Genomic DNA, 26,039 nt, shown 5'->3' on the forward strand with positions numbered 1-26,039 from the left:
TACACATAAGATAAATAGAAGAACCGTCATGTCTTGTCTTGTGTGTCATTGCGATGATAAGAGAGGAGTAGACAAGAACGACAATAAAATTAAAATGAACAAACACCCACGAATCTTGTATCGGTACCTATTCTCATAAAAAGGGCAAGATGACATAATCAATTTTTACTCCACCCCAGAAGAAAAGGAAAAGAAAAAATTATGTAAGATGATGCTGTATCCATAGTTCATCGTAATCTAATCAAATATTATTGACGAAAATAAATGTAAATGATCAAACACAAGCTTTTACACGTTTTATCTACACCTTATAGGGCGCATTGGAGCATCTGTATTGTTTCTATTCCTTCTCTTCTATCCTACAAGTAAAACCACGGACATAGGATTTGAATTCTGGTGTGCTTATGAAATCTATGTTTCCTCAATATGCAGGCTGTGACGATATGCCTTGTTTCTTCAAACAGCTGTTGACGGTAAAGGAGCCCACCTCCGATACTCTGCGAGAGCCCACAATGGGTATATGTTCCTGTAATTGGGATAGTGTAACATGCAGTTCTTGTTGAAAACCCCAGTGATTTCCTGCAATGCAAAGTTCATGCCTAGATCATGTTGTTTCGTTATAAGGCAATTCTTACTGAATCTCTCTCAATCAGTTATCATTTATTTGCACTAGTTCCTGACGATGTTTTGAGGAGTTGAACCAATTGTTTGTAAGATAATATGCGTGGACCATAATCATCTCTAGGTTTTCCTGGTTGTATGGATTAGTTTGCACGAAACTCTTTCCAAGGATATTGGTGGCGTGCACTCTTTTATTTCCTGAGATTTTGACCCTGTATGAAATCAACTTACTGATAGGTACAAACCTGTTGAGGGTAATCACCGTCTTCCATTTGTGAATTGATAAGCAGCTTTGCGGCCCGGTGCAGGGGAGTTGGATCCCTCTCCGCCTGATAGTAGATGAAGTTCCAAAGTCAGAAACTTCACATTGAATATTGATTTTTTACCATCACCAAAGTATGGTTAACGCAATCGAGACCCAAACGACAATATCATCCACTGACCTGCCCCGCATGAATCAGACCCATCATAGCCCATGCAGTTTGCACCAGATTTGATCTGTTTCCTTCAAGTGGTACATATTCCTACATCGACCGATTTGACAATTAAAAAATTCAAGATTTCCGTGTTGCCAGAAAAGTGCAACTAAAGCAGCGAAAGCCAAACATGCCGAGGAAGGTCCCTTTAGAAATCACCTTCTTCGGGCAAGAAAGATAGCTCTCTCCCCACCCGCCATCCTGCAACTGTGTTCGTAGAAGAAAAGCGACTCCTTTACGCATAGCTGCACAATTGCTATATGTCTTGCCAGCAGCTGCTAGTCCTCCGAGTGCAAACCATAAGCCATATGTAAAACAAACTCCCCAGCACCCATACCTGCAAGAATTGCTCAGTTAGCTGTTTCTTTAATTTATCTGAATTCTTCAGAAATACCCAGTGGAAGAGGAACATACCACGAGCCATCTGGCTTTTGTACATTCTCCAGATACTGCACGGAATTTGATATAAAATCTGCAATCTCCTTCTTCCTGTGCCCCGGATACAACTTCTGGAACAACACTAAAGCATTGATAGCTGAGGACGTGCATTCAACATATTCATGCTCAAGGACAATGTCCTCAAAGAACTCTGTCGGATTTAGGAGCTGCAAACGATAAATGATGAGGAAAAAGTCCCTATATGGTAATTTATGAACAAAGAAACATGTCTTAGTCTGTGATGACCATCAAGGAATTCCAAAAAATTTATTGAGTACTCACTTCTAGCCAAGCCGGAGCTCCTGTGGGCTCCCATGCTGGCAATCCGCCATTTTTACTCTGGAACAAGTGGCATTCACGGACGATGTAATGATATTACAATTTATAATCAAACTCAACCAAAGAATTAAGTGGCAACGTGATTTTGGGATGCAGCAAACAAAGCTTAGCCAATGTTTCTTGTCTAGATCAAAGACTTTCTCAAGACTTTCTCAAGTCTTTCTCAAGAAAGAAAAACAATGGTATACTCACTTGTAGAGAAAGTAAGATGTTGACAGCGTCATACAATTTCTCTGGCTCCATCTTCTCACCAACAATTTCAGGTCGCATCATTGACAAAAGCAAGCAGCACTGAATAAAGAGGGAAAGAAATTCAGTGAGAAACTGAGCAATTTAGGATTGGATTGAACCTGCAGATACAGTGAAGGCATTCATCGGGGTATTACCTTCAGACCTTCTGCAGTGCAATCGGAGACTTGCCAACCGTGATCTTGATCCGAAAATGTCCAAGATCCTTTAGTGATATGACGGTGCATGCTTTTGAAATCACCAGAAGGATTGTCCTTGACCTGGAATATCATAAACAGATCAATGCACTTCGACTTATGCGAGGAAGCAAAAGAAACTAGGAAGATGTTTGGAGACAGGCGATGGTTGCAAGAAGCGAAGATCAAACCTGAGATTTTTTAATGAAGTCATGTCCTCTAGCTAATACCGGTCCTATCTCCTCAGTCATATTACTGGCAAGCAAAGCTTGGATGGCAAAGCCAGTGTCCCACTCTTGGCTACCAAAACTCTGCATATGAATGAGCCAACCACCAAACTGAGCTTTCCTCTAGATGGTATCACTTTACCAAATTAATCTTCTCCTTGTTATAAGAATACTTCCACCTTTCAGATTTGCAGCAGAAGTACTTACCATTTCAGATTAAGCACAATTCAGTTATAGTTCGGTGACACCACTACTAACCTGCATCTTCATTCCATCTTCAGCAACCCAAAGGTAATCTGGTATCCTAGCAAGATGCTTCTTGAAATAGTCACTGTCTGGGTCCTCTACCCAGCAAGCAAGCATGCATAACACCTGTCCAAGTCAGAAGTGAAAGATATATTCTCAGTGATGTTTTTCACCATGCAGGAATTTTTCATTTTATGTGTCTATCTCCTCAAATTTATGTATTTGTTACCTTTTCTACACATCCAATTGTGATATATCGACTATTCTCATCTTCGTAGTGAATGTGCTTTATTGTCACCTGAAGAGCCTTTCCTCTAAGTTTATTAAACGGCCAACGGTTGAGAAGAGGCTCTGTAAATATGTAAAGACTATCCCAGATCAGATCCTGCACTAAGGGATGGGGATAGTAGAGATCCTCCTGCAACAACAATTCGAGTCATTTCGTTAAAAAATTTCTGACTCGTAAACTATCTGATTCTAGAATGATATCTTGGACCTGTTAGGGATACTTGCCTTGGCACATAGATGGCGGACTTTTCTCCAGCAAATCATGTCGTAGGGTTGAGTATGAAGTTCTTCTCTCAACTGTTGAACAAGAGGTGTGATCGGGCCAACAAATCTTTTCCCGTACAAGTATGACATGGGCATGTAAACCATCCGACAGTAGCACCACATCTTAGCTGCATTATTCAAAATGGGAAGTTCAGACAAACATATCCTGTAACTAAGGAGAAAAGCAGTTCACACGAAACAGATGTTGAAACAATCTGTCGAGGGGAATTCTGGAAGGGTGGACAATTCAATAACAAGCCAATGCCATATTCTTGTTCGTTCAGCAAAAATGCCGCGTTTTTCAATTTGAAAATAGTCCAAATTTATATATGTTAGACTACTATAAAATACCATCAAGGACATGATCAAGAAAATCTGCAAAAACAAACCTGGGTGCATGGGTAGGAATGAAGGCAAGATCCAGAACTCTGGGGGCATTGGGTTGGTTCCAGACCAATCAAAAAGGCCGAAAATCTACAGAGCATGTGACAAGACAATACACAAGCACCAGCACAATGTCACATATCCAATTCACCCAAACACCTGCACAGAACAATCTGGAGCACAAATTTTTGTCAATTTCTGAAGGAAGAGTGAGAGAGTACCGAGAGCCAAGTCTTGCCCCAGGAGGGTATGTAGGTGACCCCACCACGGTCAAGAATCCACTTCCTCGCCCGAGTACAAGCATTGTCCTGGCCACCATCAGGTCCTTCCCCAAGAATGCGCATGCAAATGTAGCTCAGGGCCGTGCAGAACATGGTGCTGTGACCTTCAATGTGGAAGCCCCACCCACCATCTCCATTCTGCAACATAATTAATGCAAAACACAGACAGTTTCAAGTCGAAGTCTTTCATAGTTCCTCTGCTATTTTCTCCATGCGGGTGTCTTTCTTTTTGCGAAAGAAAGAGAGTAACCTGGTGGTTGTAGAGGTAGCGGAGAATCTCTTTGCGGTGCTCGGCAGGGAACACGGCGTTGAGGTGGCCGGTGATGTAGACGCCCATGACTAGGGAGGGAGGAAGTAGAGAGGCCCGGCGATCTCGGCGGGCCAGTGGCCGTCCCTGGCCTGCAGGGCGGAGAAGAAGTGGACGGTCCTCCTCAGGGCGGTGGACGCCTTGTCGTAGGTGATCTCCTCGCCGTCCTCCACCTTCACTGGCGGGATCGTCTGCTTGAACTGCTTCTCCCTCAGGAACTGCCCGGAAATCAGGCATCATGCGTCAGCTTTAGATTGCCCATTACTTCGTATAACCACCCATTAACAAATTTTAAACTTTATGGCAAGCAACAACAGTAAAATTCCGATTGGTGTTTAGGAGTGTAGGAGTGACTTTGTTTCTCATTTTCAGAACGCAAGGAAAATGTTGAAAGTGTGGCGGGGATTCAAACAACTCTCAGATTAGTTCACAAATGATACAACAAAGTTCTTAAGTGATTAAAGTGACTTTTGTATGTGTTTATGACATGATTTATCATTTTGTAAGCGGCTTTCGGTAAAAACTCTCTCCCTCACCGTTAGTAGTGGCACCAGAGGATATTGGCTACTAATCTATAAACGCCAAGTCTCGAGATCGAGACAATTGCTTCGCCCGACTAATGCATATGATCTAGCATTCCTTCTTTGAATATGGCGATAAGCTTATTTTCAGTACACATTTTAAATTTTTACGTTTTGGTGGACTAGGGGGATTGAGCTAGAGCGAAATTTTTAAAAGGAAAGTAGAGCCAAGAAAAGAGGGCGTGTGGCCACGGATCTTCTCCTGCAAATGTAGAGGCCCGGCAAACTGGATAGCACGCTATCTACGTTGCAGAGACTAAATAAACAATTAGTTAACGTAATTGGAAATTGATTCTACCTATCCATGTCATTTTTGATACGTAAGCGCATGTGCAATGTATTGTGTGCGCATAGTGTATGTTATGTACCTGCAGGCGCCAGAGGAGGTCGCCACAGGGCTTGACTTGGTGGCGGTGGTCATGAAAGTGCTGGTGAGCGGCCTCGACCTCAGCATGCTCCTCGGTGGTGCCGGCCTCAGGGTCGAACTCCCAAATCTGCCTCCCGACGTAGTTGTTGGTACTGTACAAGTAGGGGCTGTCCTTTCCTTCTGCTATCTTCAGCCTCCACATGGTGGTCTTCCTTTTTCCTGTCTTCCTTCAACTGATTATATCGCCACTCCCCTAGACCGTCCTTCCTAATGATTATGCAAATGAGAAAGAAAAACAAATTGATGATGGAGTTGCTTCAAGCCAAAACTCCTCGATGAACAAGGTCCCTATATATTCATGAACCATGCTTGTTTTCTGAGGTTTTGTCTCCATACGCATACATATATGCATTAAAGATATCGGAACGTATCCCGCAGTGATCTTAGTTTAGCATAGCGCAAGCATGAACCTATCACACAGAGGGACGTATACCTCTTTCGACCGTGAGAGATTTGCGAGAGTCGATGAGAAAAGAATCGAGCTCTCTCACCAAAACCAAGCGTCGTTATGGTCTTCAGGTGAAGAAAGGGTACCTCTATTAATACCCACCTTCTCGGTCGCAAGCTTCTTCCTGCTTTCTTTATCTCATAGGCGGGCCAAAACAAAAGTACAATAATGCAGATATTTTATCGCTAAGCCATGCTTTTCCACCCTCCGGTTGGGTGGCAATAACGAAGCAGGAGTACAAACTTGACCATCAGTTGCTTTCACCAGCGTTATCCTCCGAAGAAGATAAATTGAAAATCAGATTTACCTACTTTATTAGGGTGTTTTCAACTTTCAATTATGCTCAATAACTCACAAAGTATTTCACCCGATAATTTTTTTAAAAATAATATCTCAATCTCATAAAAAATATTAACAAATCATATCACACGATTTTCTATAGACTGTTCAAACACTTGTGGGTCTTTCCAGATGCAATTACCAAAGCTCTTCTTGCATTTGGATACAACGGCCCGCACTTCGCGAAGAAGTTCACCCTGCACATCAACTTCGCATAAGGACAAAACCTTGAATATATAGAAGTCCAAGAATAGATAGGAAACAAGGTGCAAATTTTGGCACCGTCCCTACTTTTTCCTTGTATTCCCCGCCGACTCCAAGAGCGAGAATAATTCTCTTCTTTATCGTGACTTCAGTACTGATGCAATTTCGCATTATATAAGATTCCATTTTGAACTTATATCTATCGAGGTAATATGCAATTCAATGTAGGTCGGATTTGTTTAACGGGCTCAAAGTTGTGACATAGTTCTTATTATTTTCATTTTGACTCGACTTTTGAATCAAGTTATAATTGTTTCTCTGAAAATATAGACTTCATTGGTACTCTCCCATAATTTTCATGAACTCAGTAGTCATAGACATCTTCCAAATCTAGACCTCGCTTAAACTTTGTTATGATTGTGTACCTCATCAGAATATCAACTCTACTTGCGCCTTTAATTGCTTCACAAGGACTCTCAAACACAATCTTCTTAATCATAGATCAAGCAAAATCATTGTTGCATCTATATCTATTTCAATATTGAACATGCACCTTATCAAACTAAGCAATAATAGCAACTATTGGCTTTACAAGCTCCAATTAACTACTAGCACAATTTGTATCGATCACTTCATTAGTACTAGCTACGTCAAGAGTTTCCAATTACAACTCCACCTCGAGGTGAACTCCATCTAGATTGGTACAAGCACTATCAATAACACTCCTAACTAGGGGTATTAGAGACCCATCAAATGTAACTTATCTATTGACAACAAGCGAATTTAATTCCGCACACTACAATCAATAGCCTCACTCACTTTATGCATAGTCTAGGAACATACATTTTCTTATCTTTGCATTGAGCTTACCATTACTCACTTGAATTTAACATGAGTAACTAAATATTCTAAGAACATAATAGTTAGACATCCAATCACAGTCGATGGGGATCTATTTATTAAGCAGCTCGTTGTAATAAGCACATTCACCATGAATTTCCTAACTATACTAGTACTAGAGAGTATTTTATGGGTCATGTCTAGCAATTTTTGATCATCAACTCTCTAACATGTTGTGGTAGTATGGTGTCTCACTATACCTTCCTTCAAATATAATTCACTTAACGGCTCCAAGGAAAACTCAATACTATAGTCAATCCGCACATGTTTGATTGTTCTACCAATCTCATTTTCAATTAAAACTCTTAGCAGTCGAATCCTAACAACAACATCATACTTGTGCCTAGATCTTCCTCAAGTAGCCATCTAAAAAATTTAGCATAGATTTGACATTCTTTCTCGAAAGAAATTGCTATAACCCGCGAATATCCAAATGAATCAACTTTGCAATCTTCGTCGTTTCACTTATAGTGGTGCCGAACTACTTTTCTGCTATTGATCTAAGTCACAACACTTGCATACATTTAGCTTATCCTAAATATACACAACAGATTTTTTTCCACTTAGAACCTTTAGGCTTCTCTTGCTGATGTGCCCCAAATGCATAGGCAACAATTCAAACTATCGAACATATGCATATGACATCCCTGCTGCAAAATCCTTCACTATTTCACCTTAAAGTTGATACAGGTGAGTGTGCTAAATTCCTCTCATTATCATTGAGGCACATCAAACGACCTTCAAAATTCCCCATTCTAAGGTATATATACACCTAGTTGAATTCAAGGAAATTAGGGTCTTCTTCAAGTTTGGAACATGCTTCTCTCTAGTTTATGTCCTCATAATATTATCATCTATTTTGATTCGAACATCACCAGCACCTACAACATTACCCTTTCGTTATTCCGTAATTGCACTTAACATATGTCAATGCATTGATAAGTAGTAAACCGGTTTCTATTTGGTGTAGAATGAAACGAACAACTAGAATTCATAGTCTATCAATGAAACAACAAATCGTTAATGATGGATGAGACATAGTCAACACTTTTCAAATTACAGTCAGTTACAGTTACAGCTACAACATCATATGCAGACTCAATTTTAATTCATTTACCCTTCTTGTTCTTTAGCTTAATGCAATTCCTTCTAAGATGTCTCCTTTTGTCACAACTCCAATTAATAGCACCACTAGTCCTAAATTGACTACCTTTGTTTTTATACTACTTTTGCTAACACAAGAACTTCCTCTACTTTACTTACAAAAGTAGTAGACACAAGTTCACCGATTCTCTTTTACGGCCTCGCTCAAAATCAAGTCGTGGACCCCATTAATCGTCAAGCTTATTGACCTAGAGGAATCACTAACAATAATAACAATAGTATTTCAATTATAGTAATGAAGATAACAGAAGCAAAGCATGTGCTCAACTAAACTCAATTAGCTAATGACCACATTGAATTCATTAATATGATTGACAATCAGTGCACATTTGCTCATCTTTAGGTTAAGCAGATGTTGCATCAAGTAGATCTTGTTGATCACAAAGGGCTTCTTGTACACGTTCAACATAGCTTTCATCAACTATAATGTTCTTTCGCAATGCTAAACACAACATTACAAGTCAACTTCAACTAAATAACGCTCAATGCTTGATTCTCATTTGCCTTGCTTCATTTAATCTAGTTTCTTTCTAGACAAGGGTAAGTGCAGATTTCTCTAGTAGAGATAATCCTCAATTTGTATCTTCCAGAAACCAATATTATTTCCATCAAACATGTCAATCCTCTCTTTTCCTTCTTCTGTCGCCATTGATTCACTTCAAGTCAACCAAGTCTAGCTTCAATAACAATTATTATAGAAACAAGCGATTGAACAGTAAAATAAACAATGCAAAAATAAAATAAAATCGGATAACAGATTTAAGTGGCATTCACAGAGAGAGCAGTAAAGAATTTTATTTTAAATTAAGCAGTACATTGGAAATTACAAGCAGATTCGAGTCACTCAAGCTTTGCATAATAATATTTCTATTCTTCTGTTTGTTTGCTCTTTTACTCCTTGGAATACACAAAGAACAAACATTTGTTTGATAATATCAATTAATTTTTCTATTTATGGGAACGGAAAATTGGCCAGGAATAGATTTAGAACATAAACAATAAATAGAAAAAAATAACTTCTTATTATTAGAAACAATTTCTAGAAATAAGTAATTTTATTTCTTCTTCTTTTGTTCCTCCTTCCTCATCGCTTGCCACTCGCCACCTCTTGTTGCCGTGTGCCTCCACCCCCCCACCGCTACCCACCCAACGAATGGCGAGCAGCAGATGACGGTTGGGGTTGCAATGAATGGCAATTGATGGAGGCAAGCGGCGGTGACGAACAATGAAGGAGGGCAGCGATGGGAGTTGGTTGGTGGCAACGAGCAACAAGCAGCGAGGAAGAAGAAGAAAAGAAAAGAAAAATCCCAAAAAAATTATTATAAAATAAAGAATTTTACATCACAAAAAGACTTGTGGATCGTATCAAACGTATTATTATTATTTGTTTATTCCGAGAATTTAAATTTTGTAATTATAAAATGCATTGTTTTACTGAGAAATTGTTTTTGAGAGTAGAAATAGAAAATAACTATTTCTAAAAAAAAATTATTCTCAGGAATAGAAATGTTACCAAAACGAACCTCAAACACTTTCGGTGTTTTTTAACCTCCAATTACACTGAACAACTCATATAGTGTTTAGCTCCATAGTTTCTCACAAAATGATCTTTCAATCTTATAAAGGAATTAACAAACCTTACCACAAGATTTGTTATTGACTATTCAAACCCTTGTGGTCTTCCAGGATGCAATTAGCAAAGCTCTTCTTGCCACCAGATGCAACGCCACACAATTCATGAAGAAGCACATCAATTTCGCATAGAGACAAAACCTTGAATACATATGTATAATGTCACGGCCAGAGAAGTCCAAGATTAAAAACAAAATCCAAATTTGGGAATTTCCCTTTTATTTTTTCTTTTATTCCTTGTTGACTCTAGTAGAGGAAACAATTCTGTTCTTAATCGCGACTTCAATACAAATGCAATTTCCACATTATGTAAGATCCAATTTGGATCGTGTTTGTTCCACTAACTCAAACTTGAACCATAATAATAATAAATGCAATTATATTGCAACGTGTTCTTAGTAAACATAAATAAATCATATAATATGTAATAGGCGTTCTTGATAACACGATTTATAAGATTACTTCATCTTAGAGGTTTCATTCATTTCACAAAAATTGAAGCCCAAGTTCAAAAGAATGAAATTACAGCCTCTCAAAGTACATCCTATAAAATAAGAATAAGATTATTCAACATTCAATTCCAACTAAATGTGGCATTCAACTACTCTCATAGTCCATTTTATTATGATTTCAATTTCATGGACTCCTAATTGTGGCACGAATACTCCGTTGAAGAAATGATGAAACGTGTTAGTGCGTTCCCGTAATTTCAAGTAATGTGTAATTCAGGTCATATCCTGGTAGCAAGAAATTAATACTGACCCGTGAGTGGAAATACACGGGACGGAAATACATGATGCGGAATACGGACGGGTATATGCTATCAATTTTCTCAGAAGTACCTGACAAAAATTTGACATTATTTTCATGATAAATAAAAATGATGTTGTCATGGGTTTTGTTTTGTCGTCTCGACAATGAAGTAAATTTTACCAAAAATCGCTCTTCGATTTTTATAAAAAGAGACAAGTCTTGTGGCGATTTTGAACGCGATATATCACTAGAGTTTAAGGAAACAATAGATATACTTTGATGGAAATTAATCAATGTCAAAGTACACAATACTTTGCTGATATTTAATTGACAACAATGAGTTATTTGGAAAGTACAATTGATATACACATCGGAAATCAATCGACGACAAGGTATCGAAGATATATAACTATAACTACATTGCAAGAATTTAAAGATAAAAGCTTTCTTTGTTTTTGCAAGAATTGTGGCTACTTAAGCCTACAATCGGTGGTTAAAAATGGATAGGAAAAAAAAAATTTCTTATGGCAATTACAAATTACATTATCCACTAACTCTTATAAGAAATTAGAATCCTAAAATAGCGGCAATTGAAATAACTACTTAGTGTTATCCTTGAGTATATTGCTCATTGTCGATATTGATAAATTTGTTGATAATTTTCATGTTGTGTGTCATCACCGATTTCGCTGATGAGTTATTGATTCCCTTCAAGTTATCTATAATTCTGTTCATAAATGGTCAAATTATGCTTTCATCAATTAAGTCTATCATTTGTAGATGATAATCAAAAGTTGGTAAAAAATTTTGTGCAAGCAGATTTATACTAATTATATCATGAATGAGTTAAACTTGCATACAGAGAGAGGACCATTCAAATTACAAGATTTTGTAAAAATTCCGAATCTAACAAATTGAATCGTGTTGCTATTCCCCATTTTAATAAGGAAATATTGAAAAATGAATCAGAACTACCCAACTGTAGAGAGAGAGAGAGAGAGAGAGAGAGAGAGAGAGAGAGAGATCGTAGGATAGCTGCAGTCAATTTTCTTCCACCAGGTGGTTTCGCACGTGAAGGGAAAAAATAATTAATAAAAGTAATTCCCAAATTTACAACTTTTTATCGAATTGGCTTTCTGTACTTTTAAAATCCATTAACGTGGTTCGCACCGCCACGGCACCAGAACGAGCAAATTAAGTAACGTGAGAATTCAATTGAGTAGCTAGCTGTCAGTGCATTGTATCGACAACTCATCATAGTTGCGTAAACTCTTTTCTAAGTTACTTGTCGAAAACAGATTCCTAAATAACGAACCGATACTCGAATGATCGGATATCGAAAATGAACGCGGAATGGGAAACATGGAACACCAATTGAAAGATATATCATAGAGACGGTAATACATTGTTTGTCGCAGATTAAGTATTGTTGCAATCTCAGAAGAATTAATTGAAACCCTAGAATTCCGTTTATCAAAAGAGAAAACACTATTGTCTAAAGAGAGAAAAAATACGTTATGTTTTTCACTATATATTATTCAAACTTCTCCTTTTTTATATTTATACAACTGCACTATCTTTTATGGACCCTTCATTTACAGGCCGAGTTTTGGCACAGGCTTGACTTAACCCATTAAATGAAAAACCCTTCATTTCCCACTCGCACATGGTGGGTAGAACATAACTCTTTCTTTACATCTCTATAACCTTCATACCAGTAAATAATTTGTGCAACTAGTATATTTCAAAAACTCGTTATATTAGAAATATATAACATTTCATAATGTGCATCACATTTTTTAGTAAATATAGTATGCAGTACTTTAAATCGATCGATTATATCTCTCTTGATCTCCTTTTTTGTTTTTAATAATGATATATTGTATTCGGAATTATGATTATCTCAGAACAATCATAATTAATCATAATTTGGCGATCGTTGGATACAAAATTAGAATATGATTCTCCAAACTTGATCTTTCTCTTTCCTTTTGCTTTTCTAGAAATTTTCCATTAAATCGAATTAATTCATGATCATTAATAACATTCTAAGATAGCAAACATTGAATAGAAATCTTGAGAATAAATAAGAGTCACGAAGACACTTAATTGAGAAATTCTTTTCCTCAAAAATTTCATACAGCATAAAAGTCGAGATAAAAACTTTTGCTACTTTTATTGGTCGTCTCATGCATACGTTTACGAATATTAACTAATTTCTCATGGAGCGTATATTTACACTTTTAATACCGTGCGGATAATAATTTAGACATTCTTAATATCTAACTTGAGTTCATGTATATACTATTTTACGGAATCCATCAAAATTTACATCTGGCATCAAAGACAGATAAAGTAAAATATGTTAATTATTTTACACTAAGTTAAGATAATATCTATATTTTAAGTTTGAGCTCTCAATTATCATTTATCTTAAAAACCGTCTTATATTTATTTATCACATAGTAAATAGAGGTGATTACTCATGTGAGTGGGCTAATTTCTTATCTATCCAACATACTTTTTCAATTTTATACGATGCACTAAGTATAAAGATACATAAACGTCAAACAAAGATTCATAAACATTAACAATGAAACACAAATTTATTAAATGTGAATACTTAAGAGAAATTACAATATTCAGTACATCAGCCTCTATGCAGTCCTAGAGATTTTACATGGCCATAGAATACATCTCAAAGTATTGGTTTCGTTGTTGGATTTGCTACCATTCTATGCGTAGATATGTATTGTAAGTTCACATTTTTTTGTACAACCATATTTTTGACAAAATTATACTTGGTATCTATATGTTTGGTTTTATCATGATATTTTGGATCTTTGGCATACGCTATTACTGTTTGGCTATCACAGTTAACCAACAATGAGTTTGTAGCATTATTAATAACACCTAAATGATTCAAAAATCTCTTAAGCCAAACACCTTATTGTATTGCTGTTGATAATGCCACTAACTCAACTTCCATCGTAAACAAGACTATACACGTTTATTTTTTATTACTCCAAGATATGGCATAATTATTCAGTAAGAAAATAAATCCAGAGATAGATTTTCTTTCATATGAATTTCCTCCCCAATTAGTATCTAAATAGCCTTATAGATCATTTCCTTAATAACTCAGCGTATAATCAGCAGTTCCTTCAGATACCTTAGTGTTCTTTTAACGGCTTTTCAATGTGCTTAACATGGATTGGATTTGTATCTACTTACTATTCCAATTGCAAAATATATATTAGGTATTGTATACATCATAATGTACATTAAGCTTCAAACAACACTAACATAAAGAACATGTTGCATTTGTTCAATCTTTTGTGGAGTTTTTGGACACATTTTATGGCTTAATCGTTCACTTTCTACAATAGGAGTATTTATTGGTTTATAATCTTGCATACAAAATCGTTCAAGAACTTTACTTATATACGTCTCTTGTAAAAAAAATAATGATCTTTTCAAACGATCCCTTAAAATCCAAACTCAAAAAATGTATGCAGCCTCAGCTATATCTTTCATCTCAAAATTGGAAGATAACCAACTCTTGACAATATTAACAAATTTAATATTGCTTTTGGCAATCGGTGTATCATCAATATATAATGATATGATTACAAATTGATTTTTAAATCTTTTAATATACACACAATGATCATCATCAATCATTGTAAAATCATATGTTATTATAGCATTATAAAAACATATATACCATTATCTCGATAACTGCTTAAGGTAATATATCGATCTTAAAAGTCGACATATATTTAGTTCTTGGCATTTCAAAATGAAACCAATGAGTTGTTCCATATATATTTCCTTTTCTAATTCTCCATTGAGAAAAACAGTTTTTATATTCATTTGATATAACTCAAGATCATATTAGTTATTATTGCCAGAATAAAGCGAATTGAAGTAAATCTCACTATAGAAGAAAATGTTTCCTCATAATCAATTTATTTTAGTTGATTATACATCTTTGTCACAAGACGAGCTTATATATTTCTATTAAGCCATCAGCTTTATACTTTATTTTGAGGACCTACTTGTTTCCAATAGATTTGTGTCCTTTTGGAAGATCAATAAGTTTCCAAACATGATTTGACTTCATTGACTCAATTTCTTCTTCTGTTGCATATATCTATTTTTCCTTATTATGGCAATCTAGCACATCATTTACATTCCTTGGCTTATTTTTATGTTGTAAAGCAACCATAAAAGTTTTCCCTTTAATATCAAAATATCGACGGAGAATATTTTTGTGACTTGGCAGCCATATGGGTTGCACATTATTTTCCATTATGCTTGTTGACATATAAATTTTACCATTTTTTTTATGACTCAATCGCATGCAAAATTAGGATTAGTTGCTAAAAAAAAATGTAAAGAGTAAAGTAAATAACTTTCATTAAAATGCATTGTGTATGTTTTCGTTAAAATCCATTACGCATAGTCATTAGGAGCATTTACATAACTATCACTAATTAATAAATCTAAAATTTAAATAAATAATTTAAATACATAAATTAATTAATTAATAAAAAAAAAGAGACCGGGCTAGGGCCGATCCTTTTCGGTTCTACTCTCCTCTGGATCATTTTTTCACCTGGGCCCAAGCCCAGCCTCACTTTTCTCCCCAAGCCCGGCCCCTCTTTCTTTCCTCTCTTCCTCATGCCCTCATGCCGGTCTTGCTTTTGCAGAAAAGAAACGTACAAACCAGAGGGACAGAGCATCGCGAGCGAGATGGCAGTGTAATCTGTGCGTTGGGGCTAGGCCGGCCAGCAAGCTAGCGATGGCAGAAGCCATGCGCACTGGCCGGTGGCCCTCAAAAGAGGCAGAAGATGAGCGAGAAAGGGCTTTTTTTTTTTTTTTTTTTTTTTTTTTTTTTTTTTTTTTTTCAGAGAGGAGATGGACAGAGAGCTTGAGAGAGATCGAAGAGCTCGAGAGAACGGAGGGCGAGCCAGAGGGAGAGAGTGAGACCGAGAGAGCGTTTCGACATTTCCTGAGATCCGCCCGTTGCTCATCTTCCGAACCGGGTAAGTCTTCCGAACCGTAGGTACCCTGTTTTAGGAGGTGTCGGACCGGAGCTCGCGACTGACCATTTCGCGCGAGCTTCGGTCCCGCTGGTCCTTCGTTGATTTTGTTGCGCGTTCTGGTATGTTTCGGTAGGAACTTAGGGCTGTGTTTGAGTCTCGATCGCGTCGGAAATCTCTCGTTCGAGTCGCGCACGTCAACTGTTTGCAGGGATGCTTGAATGGAGTCTGAGTATTCTTAGTTGGTCTTGACCGAGCCTTATCGTCCTTGAGTTCATATCCATGTTAAATTTGATGTGATCTGTCTCTGAGTTGGTCTAGAATGTTGTTTGTGTGTCAATGATCATTGCTTGGTCCGAACAATAGCCCCGGACGAGCTTGGGTCCTCCCTCTAGCTGGTGCATTCTATCTGTTTGATGAAATGTCAAAATGAGATTTGGAAATGGTTTCTGCGAGGTTTGTTGCTGTGATATTGTCTTTGTTCGATTTTGAGTCGCTTCTATCGTGTTGTTTGCTCATGCCAGTGTTAGTACACAAATCGACGGAGTTTTAGTCATACGAAAATTTAGAGCTCAAAAATCTAATCTTTCGTCAAAAGCATTCCGGCAACGGTGATGATCTCCGGTCAACTAGTGGCCAGCGGAGGTTCGGCGGTGGAAGGATCGCCGGTCATTCCGGGCTACGTCGTTATTTGGCTGAGTTTCGATGAGGCCATGTTTTGGGGAAGAGAAGGCTTCGGGCGTGCAGAGAGGATGCACGAGGGAGAAGAAGACCAAAGGAAGGAAGGATAATAAATAAATAAATAAATAAAAAAAAAAAAAAGGAAAAGCAAGAGAAAAACTGCAGCAAAAAGTTAAAAAAAAAAAAGTGAGAGAAAATAAGATAAAAGTCCCTTCGGAAAGACAAAGGCCCGTTTTGTTCGGCTTTGGGGAAATGCCTTTGGCCTAATGCAAATATCTTTAGGATAAGGGGTTTTCGAGAATGCTCGGCCGTTTAGCAAATTACGCATTGGAAAACTTATTCCAAATAGGCTTTTGCTTTTAATTTTTAAAAAAAAAAAATCTGAAAATCAAATCCGGTGGTGCCGGACGGCCACGGCCGCCCGAGGTCGTGACCTCGGGCGATGCCGTCGCCGCGACCTCGGGCGTAGAGGCTAGATCCGCCGTCCGCGACCGCATCTAGCCTTCGATTGCCGCGATCTCGGCGGCCTGAGGTTGCGCGGACCCAGGCGGCACGACCTCAGGCGATGTCGTCGCCGCCTGGAGGCGCGACCTCAGGCGTCTGAGGTCGTAGATGCCATATCTGGTGGCCTAAGGTCGAGCGGACCTCAAGCGGCAGATACTGTTCGCGCGGAACCAGGCGACGCCACCTGGGTCCGCGCGACCTTAGATGATGTGAACCTCAGGCAATGTCGACCGGTTTCCGAGCAAACCAGGCAACGAACCAGTCAACGCCGCCTGAGGTCCGCGCTGCCTGGGTCGCGAGTCGCGGCACCCCCAAACGGTGGTCACCGGCGACGTGCGACCCTCAGGCGGTAGTGGCGATGGTTGCCGGAGAAGCCCGGTGGCCGGGATGAAGAAGAAGAAGACAACGGGGAAGAAAAATGAAGAACAGTAGGCGTGGCATTTCATAAATGCCGAATGCCGAATGCTGCCCCTCCCCCAGCTTTCAGCATTGAGCATTCCAAATGCTCATATTTGGGCAAAGGAGCTTCCAAAAAATTTGCCAAACACTAAAATTTTTCCCCAATGGGCTTTGGGGGCCCAAAGCCCCTTGGGAATGCCCAACCAAACAGCTAGAGGGAGCAGGGAGGAGAGAGAACAAAATAAAAAGAAATGAAAAAGGGATAATGAAAAGAAATAAGAAGGGACAAATCGGAGGAGAAGACGTTGGAACTTGGAGGGACGTTCTGCGAAGAATGCATATAGCAGAAAAAGACAAAACATGGATAACACAAAAAGAGAAAAAAAGAAAAAGAAAAAAAAATATATTTAAAAAAAAAACTAAACTAAAAAATATATATATCTTTTTTTTTTTTAAAATCCAATGGGCTTAAATTTTGGGCTTCCTCCTAGATTTTGGTATTATGAAGGTAGCACACTTCTACGGCACTTCGATATAATAGCCAATGATGGTTAATCAATGGCAATTCAATGTGCATTGGTATCCTGGATTATATAAGGAATCTTACGGATCTTCATGATTATCAAGTACATATTGCCATCACGGTTAGGCCCACGAGGAGACCATGGGTGAAAAGCATGTTTGCATTGATTGGCAATAATTAGAGATTTGGGTCAAAATTTGTCGGTGCAAAGGAACATCGGACTTGGATTGAGGGGAATTGGCCCAACGTGGTAGAGACTCACATGTGAGGGGGAAAATGTTGAGTGCTCAAGTGAGTGGTATGAAAATAAAGTAGTCCCATATTAGACGTCCAAAGTTAAAAGAAGCAATAGATAATACCTAGTCAAGGAGGACCTTTCTTATTTATGAAGCCGGTCTAATGAAATGCCATAAGAGGAACTCAATCACTAAATTGATACATTAAAATAAATAAATACAGCCTCATCTATGTATAGGATGCATGTTAATGGATCTAAAAGCAGTCATAATAGAATCTTATATAGATAAAATGGGCTATATCTACATACAAAAAATAAAAGAACTATTTTTCCTTGTGTATCATTAAGAGGATGAGAGAAAAAAGTAGGTCACTAAAGAACGATAATAAAATTAAAATGAATAAATATTTGTGAATCTTGCATCGGTACCTATTCTAATTAAAAGGGCAAAATGACATAAACAATTTTTACTCGATACTAGAAGAAAAGGAATAGAAAAAAATGTGTAAGCGCTCCAATGCTTTCAGCCACTTTGTATTTGACCATTTCCATTTATTTCAACACCAAATTAGATTACATAACAATAAATTATGGATACACAATTATCTTTGTAATAATGAGCTGTTACACTACTTAAGCCCATTATTATATTAGCCTTAGCAAATATATTATTTAAGAAGGACTTCTTTCCTTCTTCGTTTTTTTTTTTTTTTTTTTTTTTTTTTGGACGAACTTCTTCGTTAATAACAAAAGAGAAGGACCAAGAACATTATAAGGAAAGAACAGTGAACATACATGAGGAGAAGAAAGAAAGGAAGAACCTAACCAAGGAAACTTAGATTGCCTTTGTGATAGCCCAAGGAAGGGGAGAGGTCCTCTCTAGTCCCACATCGCTTAGGGAGAGTCCTGGGTTAGTTTATAAAGGCTTGGGTTCCTTTAATCTATATAACTCATTTTAAAGCCCTGAGAACTCAGTGTTTAAAGCAGACAATATTATACAGTGGGGCCTGGGTCGTTATTAGATTAGTCCATGGAATGAATCATTAACATTTGATTTGTTTAAGATAAATCAATGAAATAAACCATTAGTGATTGACATGTTATTGTAAGTTGATATTGTTAATTGATCTTATACATAAAAAGTTTCGTTGGAAAGATATTATCCACTTTTGATATTTTACTTATATCATATACTGGATTTTCGGTTGTGAGTTATGATATTGATTTATAATAATCTGCATATAAAATATGTATTACTCATTGGGCTGTAATTGCTCAGTTTTTTCATCTTACTTGCTTTCAGGTTCTTCAACTAACCATAAGCAAGTAAAATGAGAGCATTTACATTATCGGGATGACATTTTGGATATTATATCACAGATGAACTCCTGAGTTTAGTTGTTAGATTGACATATACCTATTCTTTTGATGGATTATAGAAACTCTAATATTGTAACCATATGACGCTTTATCGTACATATGGATGTATATTTCGATAAAAAGGTTGATGGTAATTATGCTTAAGGTAGCGTCTTTTGAGTGAAATGATGGCCATGTCATTGCCCCTGTACTTGTAGAGTTGGGGGTGTGACAATCCTCTATTCTAGGACCACAAGTCCTTCGGATCTACATTTATTATACTAGAAAAGCCAAATACATGAATTTTGATTTATGTTCCTGTGAAATCTATGTTTTCTCAATTTGCAAGCAGTGATTGTATGCCTTGTTCCTTCAAAGGGCTGTTGACGGTGAGGGAACCCGCCTACAATACTCTGCGAGAGCCCACAATGGGTAAATGTTCCTGTAATTGGTATAGTGCAACATGCAGTTCTTGTTGAAAACCCCAGTGATTTCCTGCAATGCAAAGTTCATGCTTAGATCATGTTGTTTGGTTGTAAGGCAATTCTTACCGAATCAGTTCCCCCTCTCAATCAGTTTTCTTTTATTTGCACTAGTTCCTGACGATGTTTTGAGGAGTTGAACCAATTGTTTGTAAGATAATATGCGTGGACCATAATCATCTCTAGATTTTCCTAGTTGTATGGATTAGTTCGCAGGAAATTCTTTCCCGGGATATTGGTGGCCTCTCTCTTATTTCCTGAGATTTTAACCCTGTATGAAATCAACTTTCTGAAAGGTACAAACCTGTTGAGGGTAATCACCGTCTTCCATTTGTGAATTGATTAACAATTTTTACCACTTTGTATTTGACCATTTCCATTTATTTCAACACCAAATTAGATTACATAACAATAAATTGTGGATACACGGTTATCTTTGTAATAATGAGCTGTTACACTACTTAAGCCCATTATTATGTTAGCCTTAGCAAAATATATTATTTAAGGACTTCTTCTTTCCTTCTTCGTTAATAACAAACGAGAAGGACCAAGACATTATAAGGAAAGAACAGTGACCATACACGAGGAGAAGAAAGAAAGGAAAAACCTAACCAAGGGAACTTGATTGCCTATGTCACAGGCGTTAAATTTGACCATAGTTAGACACCAAGTATTAGATCAATCCATGGAATGGATCATTAACATTTGACATGTTTGAGATTAATCAATTAAATATATGGTTGACTTGTTATTGTGAGTTGATATTGTTGATTGATCTTATACGTAAAAAGTTTTGTTGGAAAGATATTATCCACTTTTGATATTTTACTTATATCTTATACTGGATTTGGGTTGTGAGTTTATGGTATTAATTTATAATAATGTGCATATGAAAGATGTATTACTTATTGGGCTGTGATTGCTCATTTTATTCATCTTACTTGCTTTTCAGGTTCTTCAACTAGCCATAAGCAAGTAAAACGAGAGCATTTACATTATTGGGATGACATTTTGAAAATTATATCTTAAATGAACTCCTGAGTTTAGTTGTTAGATTAACATATACCTATTCTTTAGATGGATTATAAAAACTCTAATATTGTAACCAGATGACTCTTTATCATACATATTGATAGTAGTTATGCTTAAGGTAGCATTTTTTGAGAGAAAGGATGGCCATGATATTGCCCATGTACTTGTAGAGTTGGGGGTGTGACAATCCTCTATTCTAAGACCAAAAGTCTTTCGGATCTACATCTATCATACTAGAAAAACCAAATACATGAATTTTATCGTATATATTGATAGTAGTTATGCTTAAGGTAGCATCTTTTGAGTGAAATCTATGTTTTCTCAATAAGCAAGCTGTGATGGTATGCCTTGTTTCATCAAAGGGCTGTTGACGGTGAGGGAACCCGCCTACAATACTCTGCGAGAGCCCACAATGGGTAAATGTTCCTGTAATTGGCATAGTGCAACATGCAGTTCTTGCTGAAAACCCCAGTGATTTCCTGCAATGCAAAGGATCATGTTGTTTGGTTGTAAGGCAATTCTTACCGAATCAGTTGAACCAATTGTTTGTAAGATAATATGCGTGGACCATAATCATCTCTAGATTTTCCTAGTTGTATGGATTAGTTCGCAGGAAATTCTTTCCCGGGATATTGGTGGCGCGCACTCTCTTATTTCCTGAGATTTTAACCCTGTATGAAATCAACTTTCTGAAAGGTACAAACCTGTTGAGGGTAATCACCGTCTTCCATTTGTGAATTGATTAGCAGTTTTGCGGCACGGTGCAGGGGAGTCGGATCCCTCTCTGCCTGATAGTAGATGAACCAAAGTCAGAAACTTCACGTTGAATATTGATCTTTTACCATCACCAAAGTATGTTTAATGCCGTGGAGACCAAAACGACACTATCATCAACTGACCTGCCCCGCGTAAATCATGCCCATCATAGCCCAAGCGGTTTGCACCAGATTTGATCTGTTTCCTTCAAGCGGTACGTATTCCTACATCAACCCATTTGGCGAACAGAATTCAAGATTTCCGTGTTGCCAGAAAAGCGAGCAACTAAAACAGCTAAAGCCAAACATGCGGTGGAAGGTCCCTCTAGAAATTACCTCCTTCGGGCAAGAAAGATAGCTCTCTCCCCACCCACCATCCTGCAACTGTGTTCGTAGAAGAAAAGCGACTCCTTTGCGCATAGCTGCACAATTGCTATATGTCTTGCCAGCAGCTGCTAGTCCACCGAGCGCAAACCATGAGCCATATGTAAAACAAACTCCCCAGCACCCATACCTGCAAGAATTGCTCAGTTAGTCAGCTGTTCTTTAATTTATCTGAATTCTTCAGCAATACCCACTGGAAGAGGAACATACCACGAGCCATCTGGCTTTTGTACATTCTCCAGATACTTTACGGAATTTGATATAAAATCTGCAATCTCCTTCTTCCTGTGCCCAGGATACAACTTCCTGAACAAAACTAAAGCTTGGATAGCTGAGGACGTGCATTCAACATATTCATGCTGGATGACAATGTCCGCAAAGAACTCTGTCGGGTTTAGGAGCTGCAAGTGACAAATGATGAGGAAGAAGTCCCGCTATAGTAATTTATGAACAAACAGACATGTCTTAGTCCGTGAGGACCGCCAAGGAATTCCAAAAAAAATATCAAGTACTTACTTCTAGCCAAGCTGGAGCTCCTGCAGGCTCCCATGCTGGCAATCCGCCATTTTCACTCTGGAACAAGTGGCATTCATGGACGATGTGATGATATTGTAAATATAATCAAACTCAATGAAAGAATTAACTGGCAACGTGATTTTGGGATGCATAGAGCAAACAAAGCTTAGCCAATATTTCTTGTTTGATCAAAGATTTTCTCAAAAAAGAAAAACAATGGTATACTCACTTGTAGAGAAAGCAAAATGTTGACAGCGTCATACAATTTCTCTGGCTCCATCTTCTCACCAACAATTTCAGGTGGCATCATTGAGAAAAGCAAGCAACACTGAATAAACAAGGAAGAATTCAGTGAGAAACTGAGCAATTTAGGATTGGATTGAACATGCAGATACAGTGAAGGCATTCATTGGAGTATTACCTTCAGACCTTCTGCAGTGCAATCAGAGACTTGCCAACCGTGATCTTGATCCGAAAATGTCCAAGATCCTTTACTAATATGACGGTGCATGCTTTTGAAATCACCAGAAGGATTGTCCTTGACCTGGAATATTGTAAACAGATCGATGCACTTCAGTTTATGCGAGGAAACAAAAGAAACTAGGAAGATGTTTGGAGATAGGCGATGCTCGCAACAATCAAAGATCAAACCTGAGATTTTTTTATGAAGTCGTGTCCTCTAGCTAATACCGGTGCTATCTCCTCAGTCATATTACTGGCAAGCAAAGCTTGGATGGCAAAGCCCGTGTCCCACTCTTGGCTACCAAAACTCTGCATATGAATGAGCCAACCACCAAACTAAGCTTCCTCTAGACGGTCACACTTTACTAAATTAATCTTCTCCTTATTATAAGAATGCTTCCACCTTTCAAATATGCAGCATAAGCACCTATCATTTCGAATTAAGCCCAATTCTGTCATAGTTCCGTGACACTACTACTAACCTGCATCTTCATTCCATCTTCGGCAACCCAAAGGTAATCCGGTATCCTAGCAAGATGCTTCTTGAAATAGTCACTGTCTGGGTCTTCTACCCAGCAAGCAAGCATGCATAAAACCTGTCCGAGTCCAAAGCAAAAGACAAATTCTCAGTAGTGTTTTCCCACGATGCGAGAACTTCACACTTAATGTGTCTTTCTCCTCAAATTTATGTATTCATTACCTTTTCTACACATCCAATCGTGATATATCGACTGTTCTCATCTTTGTAGTGAATGTGTTTCATCGTCACCTGAAGAGCCTTTTCTCTAAGTTTATTAAATGGCCAACGGTTGAGAAGAGGCTCTGTAAATATGTAAAGACTATCCCAGATCAGATCCTGTACTAAGGGATGGGGATAGTAGAGATCCTCCTGCAACAACAATTCGAGTCATTTTGTTAAAAAATTTCTGACTCGTAATCCATCTGATTCTAGAACGATATCTTGGACCTGTTATGGATACTTGCCTTGGCACAAAGATGGCAGACTTTTCTCCAGCAAATCGTGTCGTAGGGTTGAGTATGAAGTTCTTCTCTCAACTGTTGAACAAGTGGTGTGATGGGGCCGACGAATCTTTTCCCATACAAGTACGACATGGGCATGTACACCATCCGACAGTAGCACCACATCTTAGCTACATCATTCAAAACAGGACATTCAGACGACATATCCATATAACTGAGGAGAAACGTAGTCACACGAAACAGAAGTTGAAATTTTCTATATTTCAAGGGGAATTCTGGAAGGGTGGCCATTTCAATAACAAGCCAATGCCATATTCTTGTTCGTTCAGCAAAAACGCCGCCTTTTTCAATTTGAAAATAGTCCAAAATTATATTTGCTAGACTACTATAGAATACCATCAAGGACAAGATCAAGAAAATCTGCAAAAACAAACCTGGGTGCATGGGCAGGAACGAAGGCAAGATCCAGAACTCAGGGGGCATTGGGTTGGTTCCAGACCAATCAAAAAGGCCGAAAATCTACACAGCATGTGACAAGCCAACACACATGCACAAGCACAATGTCACATATCCAATTCACCCAAACACCTGCGCAGAACAATCTGGAGCACAAAGTTTTGTCAATTACTGAAGGAAGAGTGAGAGAGTACCGAGAGCCAAGTCTTGCCCCAGGAGGGTATGTAGGTGACCCCACCACGGTCAAGAATCCACTTCCTGGCCCGAGTACAAGCATTATCCTGGCCACCATCAGGCCCTTCCCCGAGAATGCGCATGCATATGTAGCTCAGGGCCGTGCAGAACATGGTGCTGTGACCTTCAATGTGGAAGCCCCACCCACCATCTCCATTCTGCAACAAAATTAATGCAAAAAACACAAACAGTTTCAAGACTAAGTCTTTCAAAGTTCCTCTGCTATTTTCTCCATCTGAGTGTCTTCCTTTTTGCAAATAAAAGAGTAACCTGATGGTTGTAGAGGTAGCGGAGAATTTCTTTGCGATGCTCGGCAGGGAAGACGGCGTTGAGGTGGCCGGTGATGTAGACACACATGACTAGGGAGGGAGGAAGTAAAGAGGCCCGGCAATCTCGGCAGGCCAGTGGCCATCACTGGCCTGCAGTGCGGAGAAGAAGTGGACAGTCCTCCTCAGGGCGGTGGACGCTTTGTCGTACGTGATCTCCTCGCCGTCCTCCACCCTCACTGGCGAGATCGTCTGCCTGAACTGCTTCTCCCTCAGAAACTGCCCAGAAATCAGGCACCATGCATCAGCTGTAGATTGCCCATTACTTCGTATTGCCACACATTAACAAATTTTAAACTTAATGACAAGCAACAACAGTGAAATTCCAATTGGCGTATGCGAGTTACTGTCTTTCTCATTTTCAGAACACAAATAAAATTTTGGATTATGACAGGGATTCAAACAACTCTCCTATTAGTTTACAAATGATATACCGAGGTTCTAAAGTGATTTTGTATGTGGAAGACATAATTCCGTTCCTCCAGAAGTGTGTTTATGATATGATTTATCATTTTGTAAACAGCTTTCGGTAAAAACTATCTGTCCCTCATCGTTACAAGGGGCAACAGAGGTTATAGACTAGTTATCTACAAACCCCAAGTCTCGAGATCGATACGATTGCTCAGCCCGACTAATTTATGAGATCTAGCATTTCTTCTTAGAATATGGTGACAAGCTCATATTAACAACACAACTAAGAATTTTCACGTTTTGGTGGACTTGGGGGATTGAGCTAGAGCGAAATTTTTGGAAAGGAAGAAGAGCCCAGAGGAGAGGGCGTGTGGCCATGGATCTTCTCCTTCAAAATAGAGGCCCGACAGCAACTGGATAGCACGCTATCTCCGTCACCGAGACTAAATACAAAATTAGCTAACGTAATTGGGAATTGATTCTACCTATCCATGTCAAGTTTGA

General features: G+C 38.4%; 2 protein-coding genes across 2 annotated transcripts; both read right to left on the minus strand.

Moving 5' to 3' along the window:
* Nucleotides 1-219: 219 nt before the first annotated feature.
* Nucleotides 220-5,850, minus strand: LOC104450715 (beta-amyrin synthase). Its single transcript, XM_010065389.3, is given in 18 exon segments — nucleotides 220-579; nucleotides 867-950; nucleotides 1,065-1,145; nucleotides 1,257-1,434; nucleotides 1,512-1,702; nucleotides 1,818-1,874; nucleotides 2,067-2,165; nucleotides 2,261-2,383; nucleotides 2,491-2,610; nucleotides 2,785-2,898; nucleotides 3,002-3,190; nucleotides 3,286-3,452; nucleotides 3,714-3,798; nucleotides 3,930-4,127; nucleotides 4,240-4,331; nucleotides 4,334-4,514; nucleotides 5,246-5,511; nucleotides 5,738-5,850. Coding segments are annotated over 17 exon segments (2,283 nt in total). The 5' UTR covers nucleotides 5,447-5,511; nucleotides 5,738-5,850; the 3' UTR covers nucleotides 220-456.
* Nucleotides 5,851-21,288: 15,438 nt separating this feature from the next.
* LOC104452267 (beta-amyrin synthase) lies at nucleotides 21,289-25,281 on the minus strand. The gene is made up of 15 exons (XM_039315185.1): nucleotides 25,069-25,281; nucleotides 24,759-24,956; nucleotides 24,543-24,627; nucleotides 24,112-24,278; nucleotides 23,828-24,016; nucleotides 23,610-23,723; nucleotides 23,317-23,436; nucleotides 23,087-23,209; nucleotides 22,895-22,993; nucleotides 22,666-22,722; nucleotides 22,360-22,550; nucleotides 22,102-22,279; nucleotides 21,910-21,990; nucleotides 21,715-21,798; nucleotides 21,289-21,489 (listed from the first exon to the last, which is right to left on the minus strand). Exons 1-15 carry the CDS (start codon nucleotides 25,153-25,155, stop codon nucleotides 21,367-21,369), a joined length of 1,896 nt encoding a protein of 631 aa, XP_039171119.1. The 5' UTR covers nucleotides 25,156-25,281; the 3' UTR covers nucleotides 21,289-21,366.
* Between the last annotated feature and the right edge of the window lie 758 nt (nucleotides 25,282-26,039).

Source organism: Eucalyptus grandis, chromosome 6 (assembly GCF_016545825.1).
Source record: "Eucalyptus grandis isolate ANBG69807.140 chromosome 6, ASM1654582v1, whole genome shotgun sequence".
NCBI lineage: Eukaryota > Viridiplantae > Streptophyta > Magnoliopsida > Myrtales > Myrtaceae > Eucalyptus > Eucalyptus grandis.